Source organism: Sinocyclocheilus anshuiensis, unplaced genomic scaffold, assembly GCF_001515605.1.
Source record: "Sinocyclocheilus anshuiensis isolate Anshui unplaced genomic scaffold, SAMN03320099.WGS_v1.1 scaffold1346, whole genome shotgun sequence".
NCBI classification, from domain to species: domain Eukaryota; kingdom Metazoa; phylum Chordata; class Actinopteri; order Cypriniformes; family Cyprinidae; genus Sinocyclocheilus; species Sinocyclocheilus anshuiensis.
In genome coordinates, this window is record NW_015555726.1 from 167,670 (window position 1) to 185,341 (window position 17,672).

At 34.7% G+C, this 17,672-nt stretch overlaps 2 protein-coding genes across 4 annotated transcripts; one reads left to right on the top strand and one right to left on the bottom strand.

Moving 5' to 3' along the window:
- On the bottom strand, window positions 1-1,755 carry LOC107672656 (cytochrome b-c1 complex subunit 6, mitochondrial-like). 3 transcript variants are annotated; one of them, XM_016465943.1, is made up of 4 exons: window positions 1,599-1,755; window positions 1,227-1,256; window positions 419-580; window positions 1-88 (listed from the first exon to the last, which is right to left on the bottom strand). In XM_016465943.1, exons 1-4 carry the CDS (start codon window positions 1,641-1,643, stop codon window positions 56-58), a joined length of 270 nt encoding a protein of 89 aa, XP_016321429.1. In that variant the 5' UTR covers window positions 1,644-1,755; the 3' UTR covers window positions 1-55. The 3 variants fall into 3 exon arrangements, with proteins under 3 accessions (XP_016321429.1, XP_016321427.1, XP_016321428.1); XM_016465941.1 differs by having other exon boundaries at window positions 1,227-1,262; window positions 1,599-1,754; XM_016465942.1 differs by having other exon boundaries at window positions 1,227-1,259; window positions 1,599-1,752.
- A 2,957-nt stretch (window positions 1,756-4,712) lies between these two features.
- On the top strand, window positions 4,713-17,166 carry LOC107672680 (vitamin D3 hydroxylase-associated protein-like). The gene is made up of 15 exons (XM_016465985.1): window positions 4,713-5,000; window positions 5,829-5,942; window positions 6,516-6,656; window positions 6,735-6,868; window positions 8,540-8,746; window positions 9,503-9,543; window positions 9,651-9,775; window positions 9,868-9,993; window positions 10,217-10,314; window positions 10,425-10,524; window positions 10,650-10,693; window positions 11,923-11,962; window positions 12,479-12,587; window positions 13,746-13,891; window positions 16,168-17,166. Exons 1-15 carry the CDS (start codon window positions 4,788-4,790, stop codon window positions 16,300-16,302), a joined length of 1,773 nt encoding a protein of 590 aa, XP_016321471.1. The 5' UTR covers window positions 4,713-4,787; the 3' UTR covers window positions 16,303-17,166.
- Window positions 17,167-17,672: the final 506 nt, after the last annotated feature.

Below are 17,672 nucleotides of genomic sequence, written 5' to 3' on the forward strand. Positions count from 1 at the left end.
TGTTATATATATATATATATATATATATATATAACCGAGCGCTGAGATGCTCCGTTTATTTGACTGACTGGAAAACCTTGTGGGCCACCTGCAGAAAACAAACAGAGCAGAACAAGTTATAATGAATATAAAAAATAATTTTAAACAGTTAATTCAAAAACAAAAATTCTGTCACAAATTTATAATTTTGGGAGAATTTTTCACTGAAAAAAGTAGCAGCATACAAGTTTGTTATGACAAACGAGAGAATAAATAATGATAGAATTTATAATTTTGGTTAAACTACTGTTCGAAGTTAGGTGTGTGACTTCAAACCTAATCTGTAAACAAGTCACCAGCATCTTAGCAAAGTCAAAGACTCTAATCTAAACCTCCGTAGCAATCACTGACATCTAACATCCAGAGCACCAGCACTCACACAGTGGTCACGAGCGTGCAGGAAGTCAAAGAGCTCCTCCGTACAGTCTTCCGTTGTCTCTGAGCGCGAGCCGACCCGCGTCTCGCACGCCTCGAGCCGCTCACGAGTGTGAACGCAATGCTCTGTCTGCTCACACTTCTCCCGCACCGTCTCTAATGGGTCCTGAGGAGCAAACATTCAACAACAATCTTCATCCAACTCAGTATGCATAGACATCAAGACATTACGAAGATGCACATCATCTATGATATGAGACTTGAGACATAACGTTCGGTCTTGGGATTGACTGAAATGAAAGTGAATAAGAACTGGTAAATAAGGACACGAGCGAAATGTAAGGATACGTGTCAAATTTATTACAGACTTACAATTCTAGGTGGCACCATAAATTCAGAAAATCATCAAAACTGCACAGCTGTGTTCACAAGGCATCCACAAGATCTACTTTTTCAGATGTGACGATTTTGGCCATGTTCTTCGTACATGTTATGGAGCCTGCCATATTGCTGCATGCAGATGCATTTTCTTTGAATTGGGGGTGAAATTACATTGTCACTAACGTTTTCATGATATATATATATATATATATATATATATATATATATGTATGTATGTGAAATTATAAGTAAGATGATTAGTATATATAGCTATATATCCAAAGTGGCTTACAGAAGACTGATTCTTGATCAAGGGCATGACAGTATCCATTAATCACTTTTGAACAACTGCTAAATATAATTTTTAATTAATTTTAACTTATTTGGACATACTATGCCAATATAATATTGCTTTATAATACAAGACATACCACCATGTCCTCCTCCTCTTCTTCTTCCTCCTCCTCCTGAACACAACACAGTGTATTATTTGGCTACATATAAATGCTTATGTACATAAATAGTATGAAAACAACAACAACAACAACAACAACAACAACAACAACAACAACAACAACAACAACAACAACAACAACAACAAGTATTTACTCATACAAGACAAAGGCAAAATCTCCCGCAACAGTTTAGACAGCAGAAGCATAAAATAACAGTAAATATGTACATTAGGTTCAGCGTATAGATCAGGCTCGGCCCATCAACCAGAGCGGATTTACATAAAGCGGCTTCTTTAACACACTAAATGACATTTAAACCGCTCTGTAAAATAGTATAGGCTACTATACCTCCTCTGGCTCTCCATTCGTGATCATTTTATCTTCGAAAACCATGATTTCAGCTGAGTTTTCCCTGATGTGACCCTCTGCGGACTGTGATATGCGCCGATGGAGGACAGCGTGACCCTTTCCGGAAGTTGTAAGTGCTTTCGTGCAAAGAGAGACGGTCCACCTCTGTCAACTTCCGGTTCACGCTGTTTAGCCACTTCAGCTGTAAATAAACATATTTAGAGTCCTGCCATCATCGGTCTGTGCGGATCATTCTGTATTCGACACAAATTCTCAAAATAGTGAAGTTATTTTTTTTTATTGCAATCTTTAGAACAATGAACATACAAGGGCAATAACATATAGGCTAAATTACATCAAAACAAATACAATAATAAGCAAAAATTATAATAAAAAAATAATAAAAGGAAAGCAATAAGAAAATCACATGTCCATAAACAAGTACAAATAGTTACAAATTATTCAAAGAATAGATTTAAGACTTTAAAATATTTTACAGTTTTTTCGCCTTGTTATTTCTTGCTTCTTTTAATGTGTGCAGGTAGTGGCCTATTTCTATTTTAAAATGAGTAAAAACTTTTTTTTTATCACTGTCCATTTACATTTGTGAATAAAGAATTTTCTATATATAATGAGTAAATTCACATTATACCAAATTTTGAAGTCAACAGTATAGCATCCTTTTCTTTGAGTTGCAATTCAATCTTAGTATTTTTTAACAAAAATACAAATAAAAAATCACAGCAAAATAGTTTTTTATAAATACATAAAATAAATGGACACTACTCTCATTTTCCTCTTTACAGAAAACACACTTCAAGTCAATGTCTTTACAAAACTTTGCAGAAATATAATTCAATACAAAAGAAATAAATAATACTGAACAAAGAACATATGGAGCAATACAGAGGAGAGACGAAAAAATTAACAAATTACAATTGAATTAAAAACTGTTCTATAATACGAGATGTCTTCAGAGCTTTTTTATTAGAGGAGACTTTTTCAAGTGATGATAATAATAATAAATATAGATCAGAAGCAAATATTTTGCAGCTGGGTTTAAATGTAAGGTATCTAGCTTTGTGGATATGGAATTTACCCATCATACAAATAAAGTTTAAGACATCGTTTAACTCCTTATTGTTAGAAATATCAGAACGGAAAAGAACCTTACTGATGGAAATACTACAGAGCTGGTGGAACACAAGAAATAGAAGCTGATATTTGAAGCCAGAGTTGTTTAGAATAATAACAGAAATAGAATAAATGAGCAGAGTGGAGAAATATTATGGTTAAGTTGACTTAGATATTTATTACAAGGGTATTAATGACGATTGCTTTTAAAATGAATTTCTTTTACTTTATTATTAAACAACATTTTTTTTTTGACAGTCCATACCTTTAAAAAATAATGTTTGGTTAAAGTGCTGACCATTTATTTGACCCTCTAACTCTAGCACTCTCTATTTTAATTCTATTCTTAAAAAAAAAACTTGCCCCGCTCCAACTTTCATCATTCCATTTCCTGTGCAGATTAGTGATGGAAATTTTGATTCTTTCAAGAGATTCGTTCATTTTCAGTTCGTTCACCAAAATTACTAAATTGGCAACACTGAGGGCGTATTCGTTCACTACATTCAACAAATCACATGGTCCGTCACATCTCATACTCGAAGGCTATTGGCTCGAGGTTTAGTCATTCTTTGACAGGATGAAACAGTCCACAGAGCTACCCGGTTCACTGATCTGCGCATGCGCTGCTGTGGAGGGAGGAATTTCAGTGAACGAGAAATATGAGTCAATGGATCACGTGAACGATTCGTTCACCTAAAAGATTCGTTCAAAAAGAACGATTCGTTCACGAACGTAGCAACACTAGTGCAGATGGAAATCAGATCCCTGCATAAGAGGAAGACTACGAGCTGCGCTCAAAATTGCCTAAAAGATCCTGACAGGGAGAAAAGCTGTGATATCCTTAGGTGCAGGTAGCTAGGTAGCCTAGGTAACATGCATTTAAACATTATATATATTTAATATATTTAAAACTTTTTTGCATTTATCAATTATTTGTTGTATATAAATGGCAAATCAAATGTCAGTTTTGAATCAAACCATACCCCCAAATATCTTATCACATTCACTTGTTCAAAAGGTTTACCGTATAGCTTTAATCTAATATTAGGACTTTCTCTCTTTTTTGAAAAACAAATTACCTGTGTTTTCGACACTGATAAACGAAATCCCCATTTATCTGTCCATTTTTCCACTTCATTAATTGCATTCTGCATACTTTTAACCACATATTGAACATTACTACCTCTCTTCCACAGATCTCCAAGTGGAGCTCTAGTGCGGACAGTTTCTTTTGATGTCTTTCACTATCAGTGTTGCCAAGTCCGCGGTTCTCCCGCGGAATTGGGCTACTTTGTCACTGTTTTTGCATTAGCAATAAAATTGTTGCCTCTAAAAACCAGTGGTTAAAGGAACCCTAACCTGTCAGCGTTGATCTGCGTTACATTGTAAATGTTCTGCTGCCAGCTGTTGGCCTGGAGTACAAATAAAAATAAAATAAAGTAGAAATAAAAACAGGTTAAGATGTATTGATTGGGGCGTCAAGCGTCACTCATTGGAAAAAATATATTTCGCATTAATTAGGTCAACTATAGATTATGGATGTATAGCATATGGGTCAGCGTCAAAAAGTTTCCCACTTCATTAAGTGCATTCTGCATACTTTTAACCACATATTGAACATTACTACCTCTCTTCCACAGATCTCCAAGTGGAGCTCTAGTGCGGACAGTTTCTTTTGATGTCTTTCACTATCAGTGTTGCCAAGTCCGCGGTTCTCCCGCGGAATTGGGCTACTTTGTCACTGTTGCCGCGGGTTAAAGCGACCCCGATAACGTGAAATTATTTAGCCCCTGGAGTGCGAATTTTACCAGGGGAAGGAACCCCGCCAAAAACGTGTATTTTACCTCCCCCGGAACGCGATTTTTAACGGGGAGCCCCACTCAAAATGTCATTGGGCTAGTTTTGAGTAGCAATTGGGAGGGTTTTGTTGTGAAAACCTGGCAACCCTGTTCACTATGGCCGGGTTCTTAAAAACACCCGGTGACTCACAGCTCATGAGAGCACGATCGCCACACACACACACACACACACACACACACGCACTGAGCAGCAGTTATGGAGCGCTTTAATGTGCAGCAGCTTGAATTAGACATGGATATTAACTGGACGCCGGTGATTGCAGCCACAGTTTGCGGTACAGGTGCATTATATCTCTTCTTGAAATGGAGAAATTACCAGAAGATTCAGAAGAAAATACTAAACGCACGGAAAAGACGAGATACATCTCTTCTACAGGCTGAACAAGCGGTGCAACAATTTAAAATACAGGTATAAAAACTAACATGCATCTATTATTAATGCAATATACATGGAATATGCATTGTGTGTAGAGTAAGTGTTTATGAATGTGCCTGTCGTGTATAAAAATGATAGTGTCACATAATATGGGGTAAGTTGTCACAATGGAATCTTCTGCTACTGTCAATCTTTAAGCTAAATGTAAACAGTAAAGTTTATGTAACTGTACAAATGGAAGCTGTAACAAAATCCACTATATTTTCCATTCTTGTGCCGCTCAAATAGAGTAATTAAACACATGTAAAAGATATTTACATATTTAAAACATATTTTTGATAATTACTCAAAAACAATTCCAAGTAAAATATACTTGTAAGTTCAAACTTTAATTTTTGCAAGCTTGAATTGAGTACTAATAGAGATTTTTTTATTTGATTTGATTTTATTCTTGCCTGCACTAAATCTGTAGTATTTACTTCACCACAGAATAATTTTTATCAGTGCAGTCTGCTTTTTATAGAGAATCAGATAAAGACAAAGTCTATTTTCACTATATTGTTGACTCTTTTCTGAATGGCGGTGAGTGTGGTGTAGTTCTCCATTTTTACATAACTGATGTTACAAGAACATTATGATACTGTAATTTTAGTTTAAACTAATTTGACACATTTAACTAGATGTTTGGAAACCAACTTATAAAATCACACTGCTAGAGAAAAAAAGCATTTGTGTAATTGGACTTTTGACTCAAAACCTTCTAGTTACTCAGATCAAGCACTTGAGACAACTAGCCCCAGTCTCCTCTATTATATATTGATTTATTTAAATATGTGATAGTTGCTTCTCTCGTCTTTCCAGAACCCAGACTTTGAGAGCAGCTCTATAGTGTCTCTGTCTTTGCCTGAGCTCACTGGGAAACTCAAGGACGGCTCTCTGCAGCCAGACGCTGTGCTTTATGCCTTAATGGAAAAGGTTGGGACTGCTGCCATATTTTACATGTGGCTAGTGTATGATATTTATGAGTTTATGGCTAGCTTCAGAGGTTTACAATTTTGAGACATTGAGCTGTCTTGTGTAATCTATTCTGTACAACATTTACTAGTAGTTTTACTTATATTTTACTTATATTATAAATGTTAGCTATAGTAATAATAAAAAAACATCTCTCCTCTTAAAAGAGGATAAGCAATAATATATGTGACCCTGGACCACAAAAACGAAATTGAGATTTATACATCCTCTGAAAGCTGAATAAGCTTTCCGTTGATGTATGGTTTGTTATGATAGGACAATATTTGGCTGAGATACAACTATTAACTATTAACATTACACAACTCAACAAAGAGTTTTCTTTTCCTGCTGGCCCTGTGCACTTTTTCACACGGATCCCAAAGTAAAGAAAGCAATATATGATATATATATATATATATATATATATATATATCATATATTGCTTTCTTTACTTTGGGATCCGTGTGAAAAAGTGCACAGGGCCAGCAGGAAAAGAAAACTCTTTGTTGAGTTGTGTAATGTTGTACTTCAAAGGCTCTGGAGGTGAACAAGAATCTGAACTGCAGCACTGAGATCTTAATGGAGTCTGTGGCACAGCTGGAAGACATCAAGTCTCAAAAGAAAGGTCTTCTGTACGGAGTGCCCATCAGCATCAAGGACAACGTCGCATATGAGGTGAATATGATGGTTAGACAGGTTCAGAGAAGTGTCTTCCTGTTTGAGGTGTATGTAACATCCTGTTTGTGTGAGCAGGGTCATGACACTTCCTGTGGTGTGGTGAGTAAGTTGGATCAGCCTGCGCTCGTGGACAGTGTGGTGGTTACAGTGCTGAAGAAGCAGGGCGCGATCCCGTTCATCAAGACCAACATACCACAAGGTCTTCTCAAGTGAGTAAACACTATATCATTCTGGGGAAAAAAATTAAATGGAAAATCCTGGTAATATCAAATGATTTGCAGGCCAAGAAGAGTCAGAAAAAAATTTATCTTAAACCAGCAAGAGTGTATGAAGAGACCGTGCAGTTAGTAGCTCATTTGCTGGAGCTTAGTCATAAAAGGTCCTTTTTTTTTTTTGCAACATTATTCATGATATTTAAGCTCATTTATCCTCCCTCTGACAACTGTCAATGTAAAATCTCATTTTCAACAAGGAAAAAATGATATATTATTTATATTGTAAAGAACAGTTGTAAGTATAAAACAATGTTTGTTGTTGAATTTGAATTTAATTTTTGCTGATTTTAATAAAATATTGTGTCCAGACAGGATGAAAACTGAAACCACAAAAAACCTTTTCACTTGAAATTAAAATAAAATATATATTAAAAAAACTTATTATATTTCAGCTGGTTGCCAAGGCAACATTTCTAATTTTTGTTTGGTTTAACTTGATAAACTATAATTATTACATCTAAAAGTGAAAAAGAAATACAAAACCATATTGATATATTTTTTTTGTAAATGCCAAAAACATACAACAAAATTACTACAGCTTTAACTAAAATTAACCTGAAACCAGAAATAGAAAATGAAGATATTGAATGAAAACTGTAATAGAATCTCAATGATACTAAAACAACAATGTGCAACATTGAGAATTTGGGGGCAAACATGCAATGTCACAATAAAAAAAAAAAGCTCTTTAAGATAGGTTTCATTTGATTTCATTTCATTATTTTTTTCCTTTTATAAAGAATATAATTTCTTACTTTTTCCAGTAGCCTTTATTCATGAAATTCAACTGTTCACCTCACAAATCAATTTATGGTGATACTAAAACAACAATGTGCAACATTGAGAATTTGGGGGCAAACATGCAATGTCACAATAAAAAAAAAAGCTCTTTAAGATAGGTTTAATTTGATTTCATTCTTTATTTTTTTTCCTTTTATAAAGAATATAATTTCTTACTTTTTCCAGTAGCCTTTATTCATGAAATTCAACTGTTCACCTCACAAATCAATTTATGTGTTACTATTTTGAGACATTTATCTGTGGAACAGAGGCATACAGCCCAAGGGCAAATATTCCTATAACTAGTTGGTGCTTTCTAAAAGTACTTCAGTTCTCTCCTGCAGACCTCAGTATTCATAACAGAACAGATTTTTATTGCCATCTGTTAAACTTATGGTATTATGACATTATGGTCTGCTATTACATGGGAATGTATAAGATCTAAGGTGTAACTTATGCTGAAACCATGATTTTCCCAAGATAAGACCCCTGTACAGTTCAAAAAACAAAGAGTGGTTTAACACCAGTCATAAACACCTGGGGCCCCACAATCATTATACATTTTATGAGAAGAAAAAGTTGATTATAATGATCTCGATCACAAATGCCAAGTTTCAGGGGTCAACTAGGTTAGAAGCTTTTTTATATACATTTTATGAGAAGTGATGATCTCGATCACAAATGCCAAGTTTCAGGGGTCAACTAGGTTAGAAGCTTTTTTCACCACTCAGGAAGAGAGAGAGTGAAGGTTCTGGAAAGCTACTTTGTACCTTTGTATCCACTGTTGTTACCAACTCAAACCCTCTGTGTTTGTATCTACTGTAGTTATGACTGCAGTAACCCCATTTATGGGCAAACCTTGAACCCCTGCAACCTTCAGAAGTCCCCTGGTGGTTCATCCGGAGGGGAGGGAGCTCTGATTGGAGGAGGCGGCTCTTTTCTAGGCATAGGCACTGACATTGCTGGGAGCATTCGTATCCCAGCATCCTTCTGTGGGATTTGTGGATTTAAGCCCACAGCAAGGAGGATAAGGTTCATATGCATCTTAAATCTCATTTGTGTGAGGATACTGTATGCGGTGAGGAAGAGTTTCATATTTCAAAGCAAAGGGTTTACAATAGGTTTTGGAAGTGTAATGCTTGTTACAGTCATTGAAAATTTTAAAGATTCTGTCCTACAAATAACCTCTTGAGTTCTATAAATTCCCTTGTGTCTACTCAACATAAATCATAAAAATTTATATATGTTGAGATATTGTTATGTGTTAAAACAGTAACAGGGTTAATCTGGTGTTTCATTTAGCCATTACTAGCATGTGCTCAGGTATTTAGTAGAAAAAAAATTCAATGCTTGTATTCTTGCAAATCTCCAGTTTTAAATAATCACTTATTTGCTATAGAAAATCAAGGTATCAGGGATGATCATTTAAAAGAGAGAGAGAGAAATATATATATATATATATATAGTAGCCTAATTACTAATGTAATAATGTTTCATACAATAACCATAATGTAATGTCCTTTATTAATTGCATATGTGCGGCTCAATCTCAAAAACATGTCTAGGTCATATTTTCATTGACATGTAAATAATGTCACATTGTAAAAATGCTTTATTTTATTCAAGAAATATATAAATTCTTGTTACCTGTTTTTGAATTTGAGGTGAACATTTCCTGTTCCAATCTTGGCATGATATTGACAGGTTTTGTGAAAGTCACCTTTAACCTTAATCTACCTGTTTCTCTTGTTCTCTGTTTTGCTTTTTTTTTTTATCATTTATCTTTAGTGTTTGTGGAATCAGTTCTTGCGTCAAAGGCCAGAAATCAGGTGAGATCATGTTTATCATCATGCTGTTCTAGTCCTGAACTTTACACCTACAGAACATCAGGTACTGTCTATCGTGTAATTGTAGCATTGTGCTGGTGTGTTTGCAGTGTCGTCCTCTCTTGGCCCTTTGGCAAGAGATGTCGAGAGCTTGGCACTGTGTATGCGGGCACTGCTCTGCCAGGACATGTTCTCCTTAGACCCCACCGTCCCTCCCATACCATTCAACCAAGAGGTTGCATATTAAATATCACACACCAAAGATGCCTGTATTTGTGATGTGTAATGCAAATGCAGAATCTATGATACTTTGCTCTTGTTAAACAGGTGTATGAGAGCTCCGAGCCCCTGAGGATTGGTTATCATGAGAACGACGGGTATCTGCAGCCGTCTCCGAGCATGGCCAGGGCCTTCAGGGAGACTAAGGACCTGCTGGAGAGAGCGGGGCACACGGTACACAGACACACTGCCTTAACAGTTATGTAAACCAGTGGCAGATTGTAGGTAAGAAAGAAAATGCCCTTTTCAAACCACATAACAGTGGTTATGAATTGGTCATGAAAGTCTGAATGGTTTTCAGTCCACTGTAGTGGACACCATACATCTGAGGGTTAAAAGCTGTGTCAAAACACTTGAAAAACTGCTCTGATGTTCTGGTGTGTCGTTCACATTTTAGCTGGTTCCATTGCAACCCCTGCGGCTCTACCATGTCTTCCATGAGTTGACTGTCAGAGGGGTCATGGGTGACGGAGGTCGTACCCTCATCAGTCATCTGTACGTCTGTTATCAGCACATTTAGATTGTCATTAAAGGCACTGTAGCCACATCTTATTCATAGTAACCATGTGTCTGTTGTATATTGTATGTGTTTTGTGTGATTTCAGGAAGCCAGGCCCCATTGACCCGTGTCTCCGCGATCAGTACATCGTGTTGAGCACTCCAGGCTTCATAAAGAGGCTAATTTCTGTTGTTCTCAAGCCTTTTGTGAGTGATGAAATTGCAATTGTTTCCTGCTTCTCATTTGCATCTAATTAAGCAATCAGTTGTTTTGGAAAGAGGATATTCAACCTATTATGTTTTTCTCTGGTTTTGATGTTTGTACTCTTCAGTGTCCACGGATGTCTGCAAGCATAGATGCAACTCTTGGAATTGGGTCAGTTATAGAGATGCACATTTTATTCATTTGAATAATGAACATAATTATGTTGATAAATATTATTTGCTAGAGTGTTATCTAAGTTGGTTACAATTACTTTTTGTTTTTTTTGTTTACAATTTAAAAGTTTTAGAAAAATTTGAAATACACTGCCGCTCAAAGTTTGGGATCAGTACGATTTTTTTCAAAGAAATAAGTACTTTTATTCAGCAAGGATGCATTAAATTGATAAAGCAGCAATAAAAATTTGCATAATTAAAAACAAAAAGTTAAAAATGCTGTTTTTTCTAATCTTCGTACTCATTAAAGAATCCCAAAATACATTTTATCATGTGAAATATGAAGCAGTACAACTGTTTTCAACATTGATAATAATCAGAAATGTTTCTTGAGCAGCAAATCAGCATAGAATGATTTCTGAATGTAACCTTTGACTCACTTAATGAGCTCACAAGTAAACCATATACGAATAGACAAGCAGTCAAAACGGTGTTTGTTGCAAATGCTTTTACACAGCAGCTTTATTAAAAATAACAAACTTATTGAACAAATAAAAAAATGTTTTTTTAATAACAAAAAAACACCAGTTCGTCCAACTTCAGCTTCACACAGAGTATTTTCTCTCACATAATTTAGTGTACATTATGCTTCTTAGTTGGTATATCCTTTCTGACCACACATTTCACCTTTCAGTTTCCCGTTCTATCCTTCTAATCTGCTTCCTTTAAAACATCCGGATCATGTGACACTGAAGACTGGAGTAAAATTCAGCTTTGATCACAGAAATAAACTACATTTAAGAGTATATTCAGATTTTTTTTAAAAAGTTAAATTGTAATAAAATTTCACAATATTACTGTTTTTGCTGTATATTGATAAAATAATTGCAGCATTGGTGAGCAGAAGAGACTTCTTTCAAAACATAAAAAAAACACTTATCAATCACAAACTTTTGAATGGAAGTGTATTTTCACCCAAAAATTAAAAAAAGAATGATTTACTTTTAAAATTAATTATTTACCCTTCAAAACCTAAAAAATTACTCTTTTTTTTTTTTTTCTCTTGTTAAACATAAACAACACAGCAAACAAAAAAACACCATAATATATATTAACAGTCTTCAGAAGTCTGATAGCTTTGTGTTTGTGCAGAATTTAAATGAATTTTTGGGTTCATTTAATATATAATATATTTAAATTATTTAACTTTTTTCTTCCTTTTTTAAGGTCTGTTGCAGAATTGTGGAGACAACATGTAAATATTGAGGTAGTTATTTATTATATTGATTTCGTAATGTGGATTTTCAACAGCATGTAAATGATTATCAACTTTATCAAGGGAAAAAGAGCTGGTGATGTTTTGGAACTGAGGGGGGCTTATTGCTATACTACATTAAACCATGCAAAGCAAGTTTAATCATTGCTAGAAAAAAATTAAAAGCCATCCTGATGAAAACCAGCATACACCTTCATGGCTCCTTCACATCGGCATATCCTTACTCAATCAATAGCTGTTGCACAATTCTCATCTAAAAATCAAGATCTGCTAAATAGGTCTGGCACAACTTCCACAAACACACCTCACACCTTCCTCAACTTTTAAATTGGACATTTTTCTGCCAAATTGACCACATTCTTCACCTCTTGTGTCTGAACTGTATTTTACGTGCTGTATAATGTTTATGATATTGTTACGTGTCCACGTTCCAGTGTATTATTGTGACTTTGAATAACATGGATATGAAAGATTCTTATTCTGACGTGACTGTTTTCTTATCTGTAGGAGTACATTCAGGAGGTGATAGCAGAGTGGAGGAGACTGAATGTGGATGTTTTGTTGTGTCCCATGCTTGGACCAGCCTACAGTTTCAATTACTGCGGGAGACTCACCAGTACTGTCTTACCTCATATTTACATTACCATTACATTTACATTATCTTTGTGTCCGTAAGGCCAGGTTTGACATTATTTTTGTCATGAAGTGCAATTATATATATATATATGTGTGTGTGTGTGTGTGTGTGTGTGTGTGTGTGTTTGCTGTATGTGTATATGTATGTCTTTTTTTTTTACTACTTAATCACTGTACCACATCTGACGTCTCATTGTTTTTGTTTTTTTTTGCTTTTAATTCCTTCAGCATTACTAGTTATTACTAGTTAGTTTGACTAGTAAAACATTTTTTTGACCTGTCATACGTCTCCGTTTGATTACATCTCCTTGATGGTTTTAAAGGTATAGTTCACCCTCAGACCATCCAAGATGTAGATGAGTTTGTTTCTTCAACATATTTGGAGAAATGTAGCATTGCATCACTTGTTCACCAATGGATCCTCTGCAGTGAATGGGTGCCGTCAGAATGAGAGTCCAAACCTCCGATAAAAACATCACAATAATCCACACCACTCCAGTCCATCAGTTAACATCTTGAGAAGACAAATGCTGCATGTTTGTAAAATAACGAATTCATCATTAAGACATTTTTAACTTCAAACCTTTGCTTCCAGCTAAAATATAAGTCCTCTATCTATAATATTGCTTTCTCCGGGGAAAAAGTTGTCTTATCCAAATCAGGAGAGAAATCTGCACAGATCAAGCACCGTTTACAAGCCAAAACATTCTGACGGCACCCATTCACTGCAGAGGATCCATTGGTGAGCAAGTGATGGAATGCTACATTTCTGCATCTTGAATAAAAGCTTACTTGTTCAGAAGAAGAAGCAAACTTATCTATATCTTGAATGCCCTGAGGTTAAGTACATTTTCAGCAAATTTAAATTTTTGGGTGAACTGTTCCTTTAAATGTAACATATTTATTGTAAAATTTTTACTGTATTTAACTTGTAAAGCTGAGGGAATAAAAGCTTACGTGCTTTACCTATGTGCCAATCTTATACTTCCTGTTAGTGATTTACTTAAAAACTGGGCTGATGTGGATTGTGATTCTGTGGTTTCTGCGGTTTCATGTTACTTATTAACTTGACCGTAATGATTTCAGCATTACATAAGGTCAGTAACAGTCACCTAAGTTAATTTTCTCCGCTCTGAAGGTGCTCTCAGTTACACCAGCCTGTACAACCTGCTGAACTTCCCTGCCGGGGTGGTGACCGTGTCTACAGTGATGGAGGAGGACGAGGCACAGCTCAGTCAGTACACGGGTGCCCATGGGGACATGTGGGACAAACTCTTCGTTAAGGTACGTTTTCCCAGTGCAAGACCACTGAGGTAAATTGCCATTAAATGCGTATGTGTTTTTGTCAGTCTTAATCAGTGTTGGGCTAGTTACTCAAAGAATGCAATATATTACTCGTTACTAGTTATTCCATTCAAAAGTAATATAGTTACTTATTACTTTCTGGCAACAGTAATTAGTTACACTACTAGTTACATTACTTTTTCTTCATGCCCCACAGAAGTTGTAACTGTATTTTCCACATGAAATGCTTCTAGAATGTTACTAACAACATATTTCTGCCTCATCATTTGACCAAAATCCACATTGGATCGCAGTCAGAAGTTATTACAAACACTCAATACTGATTGATAGTGACATTCAAGTGAAAGTGTTGTATTAATCTCATTAATTGTCATGTGTAGCTTGAAGCTAATTGTAATCTCTCCATATACGATTATATTTCATTATGTATTTTATCAAATCACATAAGTTTGTAAGAAATTTTCCAAAAAGATTTTTAATTATAGTAATATAATGTACCACATGCTGATCAGAGGGATGTTGGTGGGATGTAATGTCAGAGTAAAGTAAAGCCACAACTTACACTTCAGATCATCTTTTTTCCTGACAAAATCAATATAATGCAATATTTCTATCTGCTGAATGTAAGCTTTTCCATATACCAAGCTTGCCTGCTGCACTGGGGACATCACATGCATGTGCGAGTTGTGAAAATTATGAAAATAAATCTAGAAATGATTTGATTGTTGGATTTTATATCAGCGGGGTTGAGGCAAAAGTGATCTAAGCTAGTAACTAAGCTGTTTTATGGATGGTAACTGTAATATTTTTACTGAAATCTTATTAGTAATTAGTTACACTACTAGTTACTGCAAAAAGTAATATTATTACAGTAACTAAGTTACTAGTAACTAGTTACTGCCCAACACCTGGTCTTAATACATTGTAAACTTTGTGTGGGTTGAATGCCTGACCACCACAAGGAGGCAGTATAGTCAAGATTACAAAGAAGGAACCACACAGAAAGCGGCAGGCTGACATATGTTTTATTAAACTATAAACTTTATAATTTTACTAAATATAATGGTCTTATAACTTGAGAAAAACAGAGTAGTAAATCCATATATGATGTATTTTTGGGTCATTCTAATCTAAGGAGACTGCACTATTTGCTCCTGTTTTTTTTTGTTTGTTTGTTTTTAATTTAATAATTTCATTACAAACAATTAACAGGTGTCAAAAAAAATTTTTTCCATGCCCATTTTTTTAAATATTAGACCAATCCTAAATATAGGATGACAATCTTACAGAGTACCAATAGTTTTTTATTAATATTCTGATAGATTTTTTTCAAATGTGTTGTTACAAATAACGCATAACAACATGGAAAAAAATGTTTCCAAGCATGTTTTGTGTCATCTCCATAACATTTAAAATGTTTGCATTTAATTTTTATTTAATTGTAATTAGGTTTAATTGTCAGTGTAGAAATTACAACTTTATTTTACAGTCAATAATGTTTAATATTGTGTCATACAAATGCTTTTCTGAAGAAATGTATCACTGTGTTGTGAGTTTTGGGCGTGGCGATTTGGGTTAAATACTTATGAAGACTATATAAGAAACGTATGATCAAAACATTATCACTCCTTTAAAAACTATACATTCTAACCATTATTTTTAAAGGTGGAATGTCAAATGCAGTGCATTAAAAAAGCCTAAAATGTTAATTTCAAAAGCAACATTGAGGTCGATTTTTTTTTTTATGTTATTTTATATATTTTATTTTATTTAACCTATTAGACTATTTAATGGTGATTATTGGGAACATACAGATTGGTTGATATTCAGACAATAAACAAAATTAAAAATAAAATTGATTTAAAATTAATTTTGTATTACAAAGCAAACCCAAGTTAATGGTTAATTATATCAATAATATGGCATGGGATGCAAATGAGGCACAAAAAACAGTTTCTCTGTGTGTGTGTACTTCTTTAGCTAAACTTGTGAGGGGCAAACGTCCTCACTTAGTGAAATATCATGACAGCTAACTAGTGAGGACATTGTGTGTGTCATCACTAGTTAAAAAGTCTTATAATTCGGTCAAATCATGTTTTGTTATCAATGTAGTGTTTTGCACAGGTTTCTGTGATGGTTATGTTTAGGAGAAAGGCCATAGAAAATATCATTAACCTGATATAAAAAACAATGGATGTCTATGAGATGTCCTCACTAATATAGTGAAACGTGTGTGTGTGTGTGTGTGTTTTCAGGCGGTGAAGGGTGGCGTTGGTCTCCCTGTGGCAGTGCAGTGTGTGTCTCTGCCGTGGCAGGATGAAATGTGTCTGCGCTTTATGAGAGAGGTGGAACAGCTCACAGCCAAGAGCAAACTCACCAGGAAACATTAATGATTGAAATTCTGCTGTGTATGTTTGTGGGCTGCTAACGGTTCAGTCCCAGGTGAGCCATGAGCAGGCCTACACTGAATCTGCGACCGCAGAAACCTCTACAGATTCTATCCTACAAGTTCTAGGTAACTCACAAATCCTATATGTTGTTCATCAATAACTTTAACTGACCTTGATTATGTTTTCAGTTAAGAACAAGTTCTGCTGTGTGTTAAGGTTTTGGAAGAAAGAATGGTATTGTAACGTTCATTAACTGTATTTTTTTTTTTAATTTTCTGAAATTATTACAAGTAAGCAGTTTATATCTGTTTGTCAACCAGTGGAAGACAGGAAGAATCTGTGTGAAATCAATCTTTAGTTTTTGCAATAACATTTTGGTGAAGATTTTTCGCCGCTGAAATTTCACACCTTTAATAAATAACAAGTAACTCTCAATCATTCTTCACAATGTTAAGACTATATATATATATATATATATATATATATATATATATCAGAATGAAACATGAATATTTGCACTCACTATAGAAGCAGTAAAGCTTCATCAAAACTGAATGAGGATTTGAATGTTTCTCTTCATTTCTGTATCATTTTGTATAATTTAATGCCTCACAAATTCATTAAACGAAAATGAATCAGAGCTGCACATCACAGGTTCACTGGAAAACCATCGTCCTTGCTTGACTGTCGTTATGAGATGAGCGGCACTCATTTCTGTGCCCTGAATGATGACTTTGGTTGGAAAGGCTTTAACTGGACTTAATGACACATGACGCTATCAGCTCCGATGTAATGTAAATATTTGTCTGTTCTGGGTTTTCCACACATTTTACATTCTTCATTTACATGAGTCATCAAGGATGGAAACTCATTAGGTACGTTTTGATTTCCTCTCATTTTATTGTTCTCTTTCCTGTTTCACTGTTGAAATGGATCCTAATTCTAATTCTGGCCTGCAAGGTAATGCATTTAACAAAAAAAAAAAAACGTTTTTTTTTTAAGAAATTTATATTTTTATTCAGCAAAGATGCATTAAATTGGTCAAAAGTGACAGTAAAGACATTTTAAAATCTTATAAATTATTTCTATCATTTCTATTCACTGTCAAATCAGTGTATTAGAATTGATTTCTGAAAGATCATGTGACTGAAGACTGGAGTAATAGCTGAAAACTGCTGAAAATTCAGCTTTGCATCACAGAAATAAATTATATATATTCAAATAGAAAACAGTTATTTTAAATATTAATAATGTTTCACAATATTACAGTTTTTCTGTATTTTTGTCCTGAAAACCTGCCCTTGATTTCTGGTTTTCAGTGTTCTCTGCAGTTAGAGACAACTATATGGCACAAAAATGAACCCAGCACT

Coding starts and splice junctions, on each gene's coding strand:
- LOC107672656 (XM_016465941.1), bottom strand. CDS start 1,643: ATGGTTTTCGAAGATAAAATGATCACGAATGGAGAGCCAGAGGAG. Junction 1,263..1,598: donor CGAATGGAGAGCCAGAGGAG/GTATAGTAGCCT, acceptor TGTTGTGTTCAG/GAGGAGGAGGAAGAAGAAGA. Junction 581..1,226: donor AAGAGGAGGAGGACATGGTG/GTATGTCTTGTA, acceptor TTTGCTCCTCAG/GACCCATTAGAGACGGTGCG.
- LOC107672680 (XM_016465985.1), top strand. CDS start 4,788: ATGGAGCGCTTTAATGTGCAGCAGCTTGAATTAGACATGGATATTAAC. Junction 9,776..9,867: donor CCATACCATTCAACCAAGAG/GTTGCATATTAA, acceptor CTTGTTAAACAG/GTGTATGAGAGCTCCGAGCC. Junction 9,994..10,216: donor TGGAGAGAGCGGGGCACACG/GTACACAGACAC, acceptor TTCACATTTTAG/CTGGTTCCATTGCAACCCCT.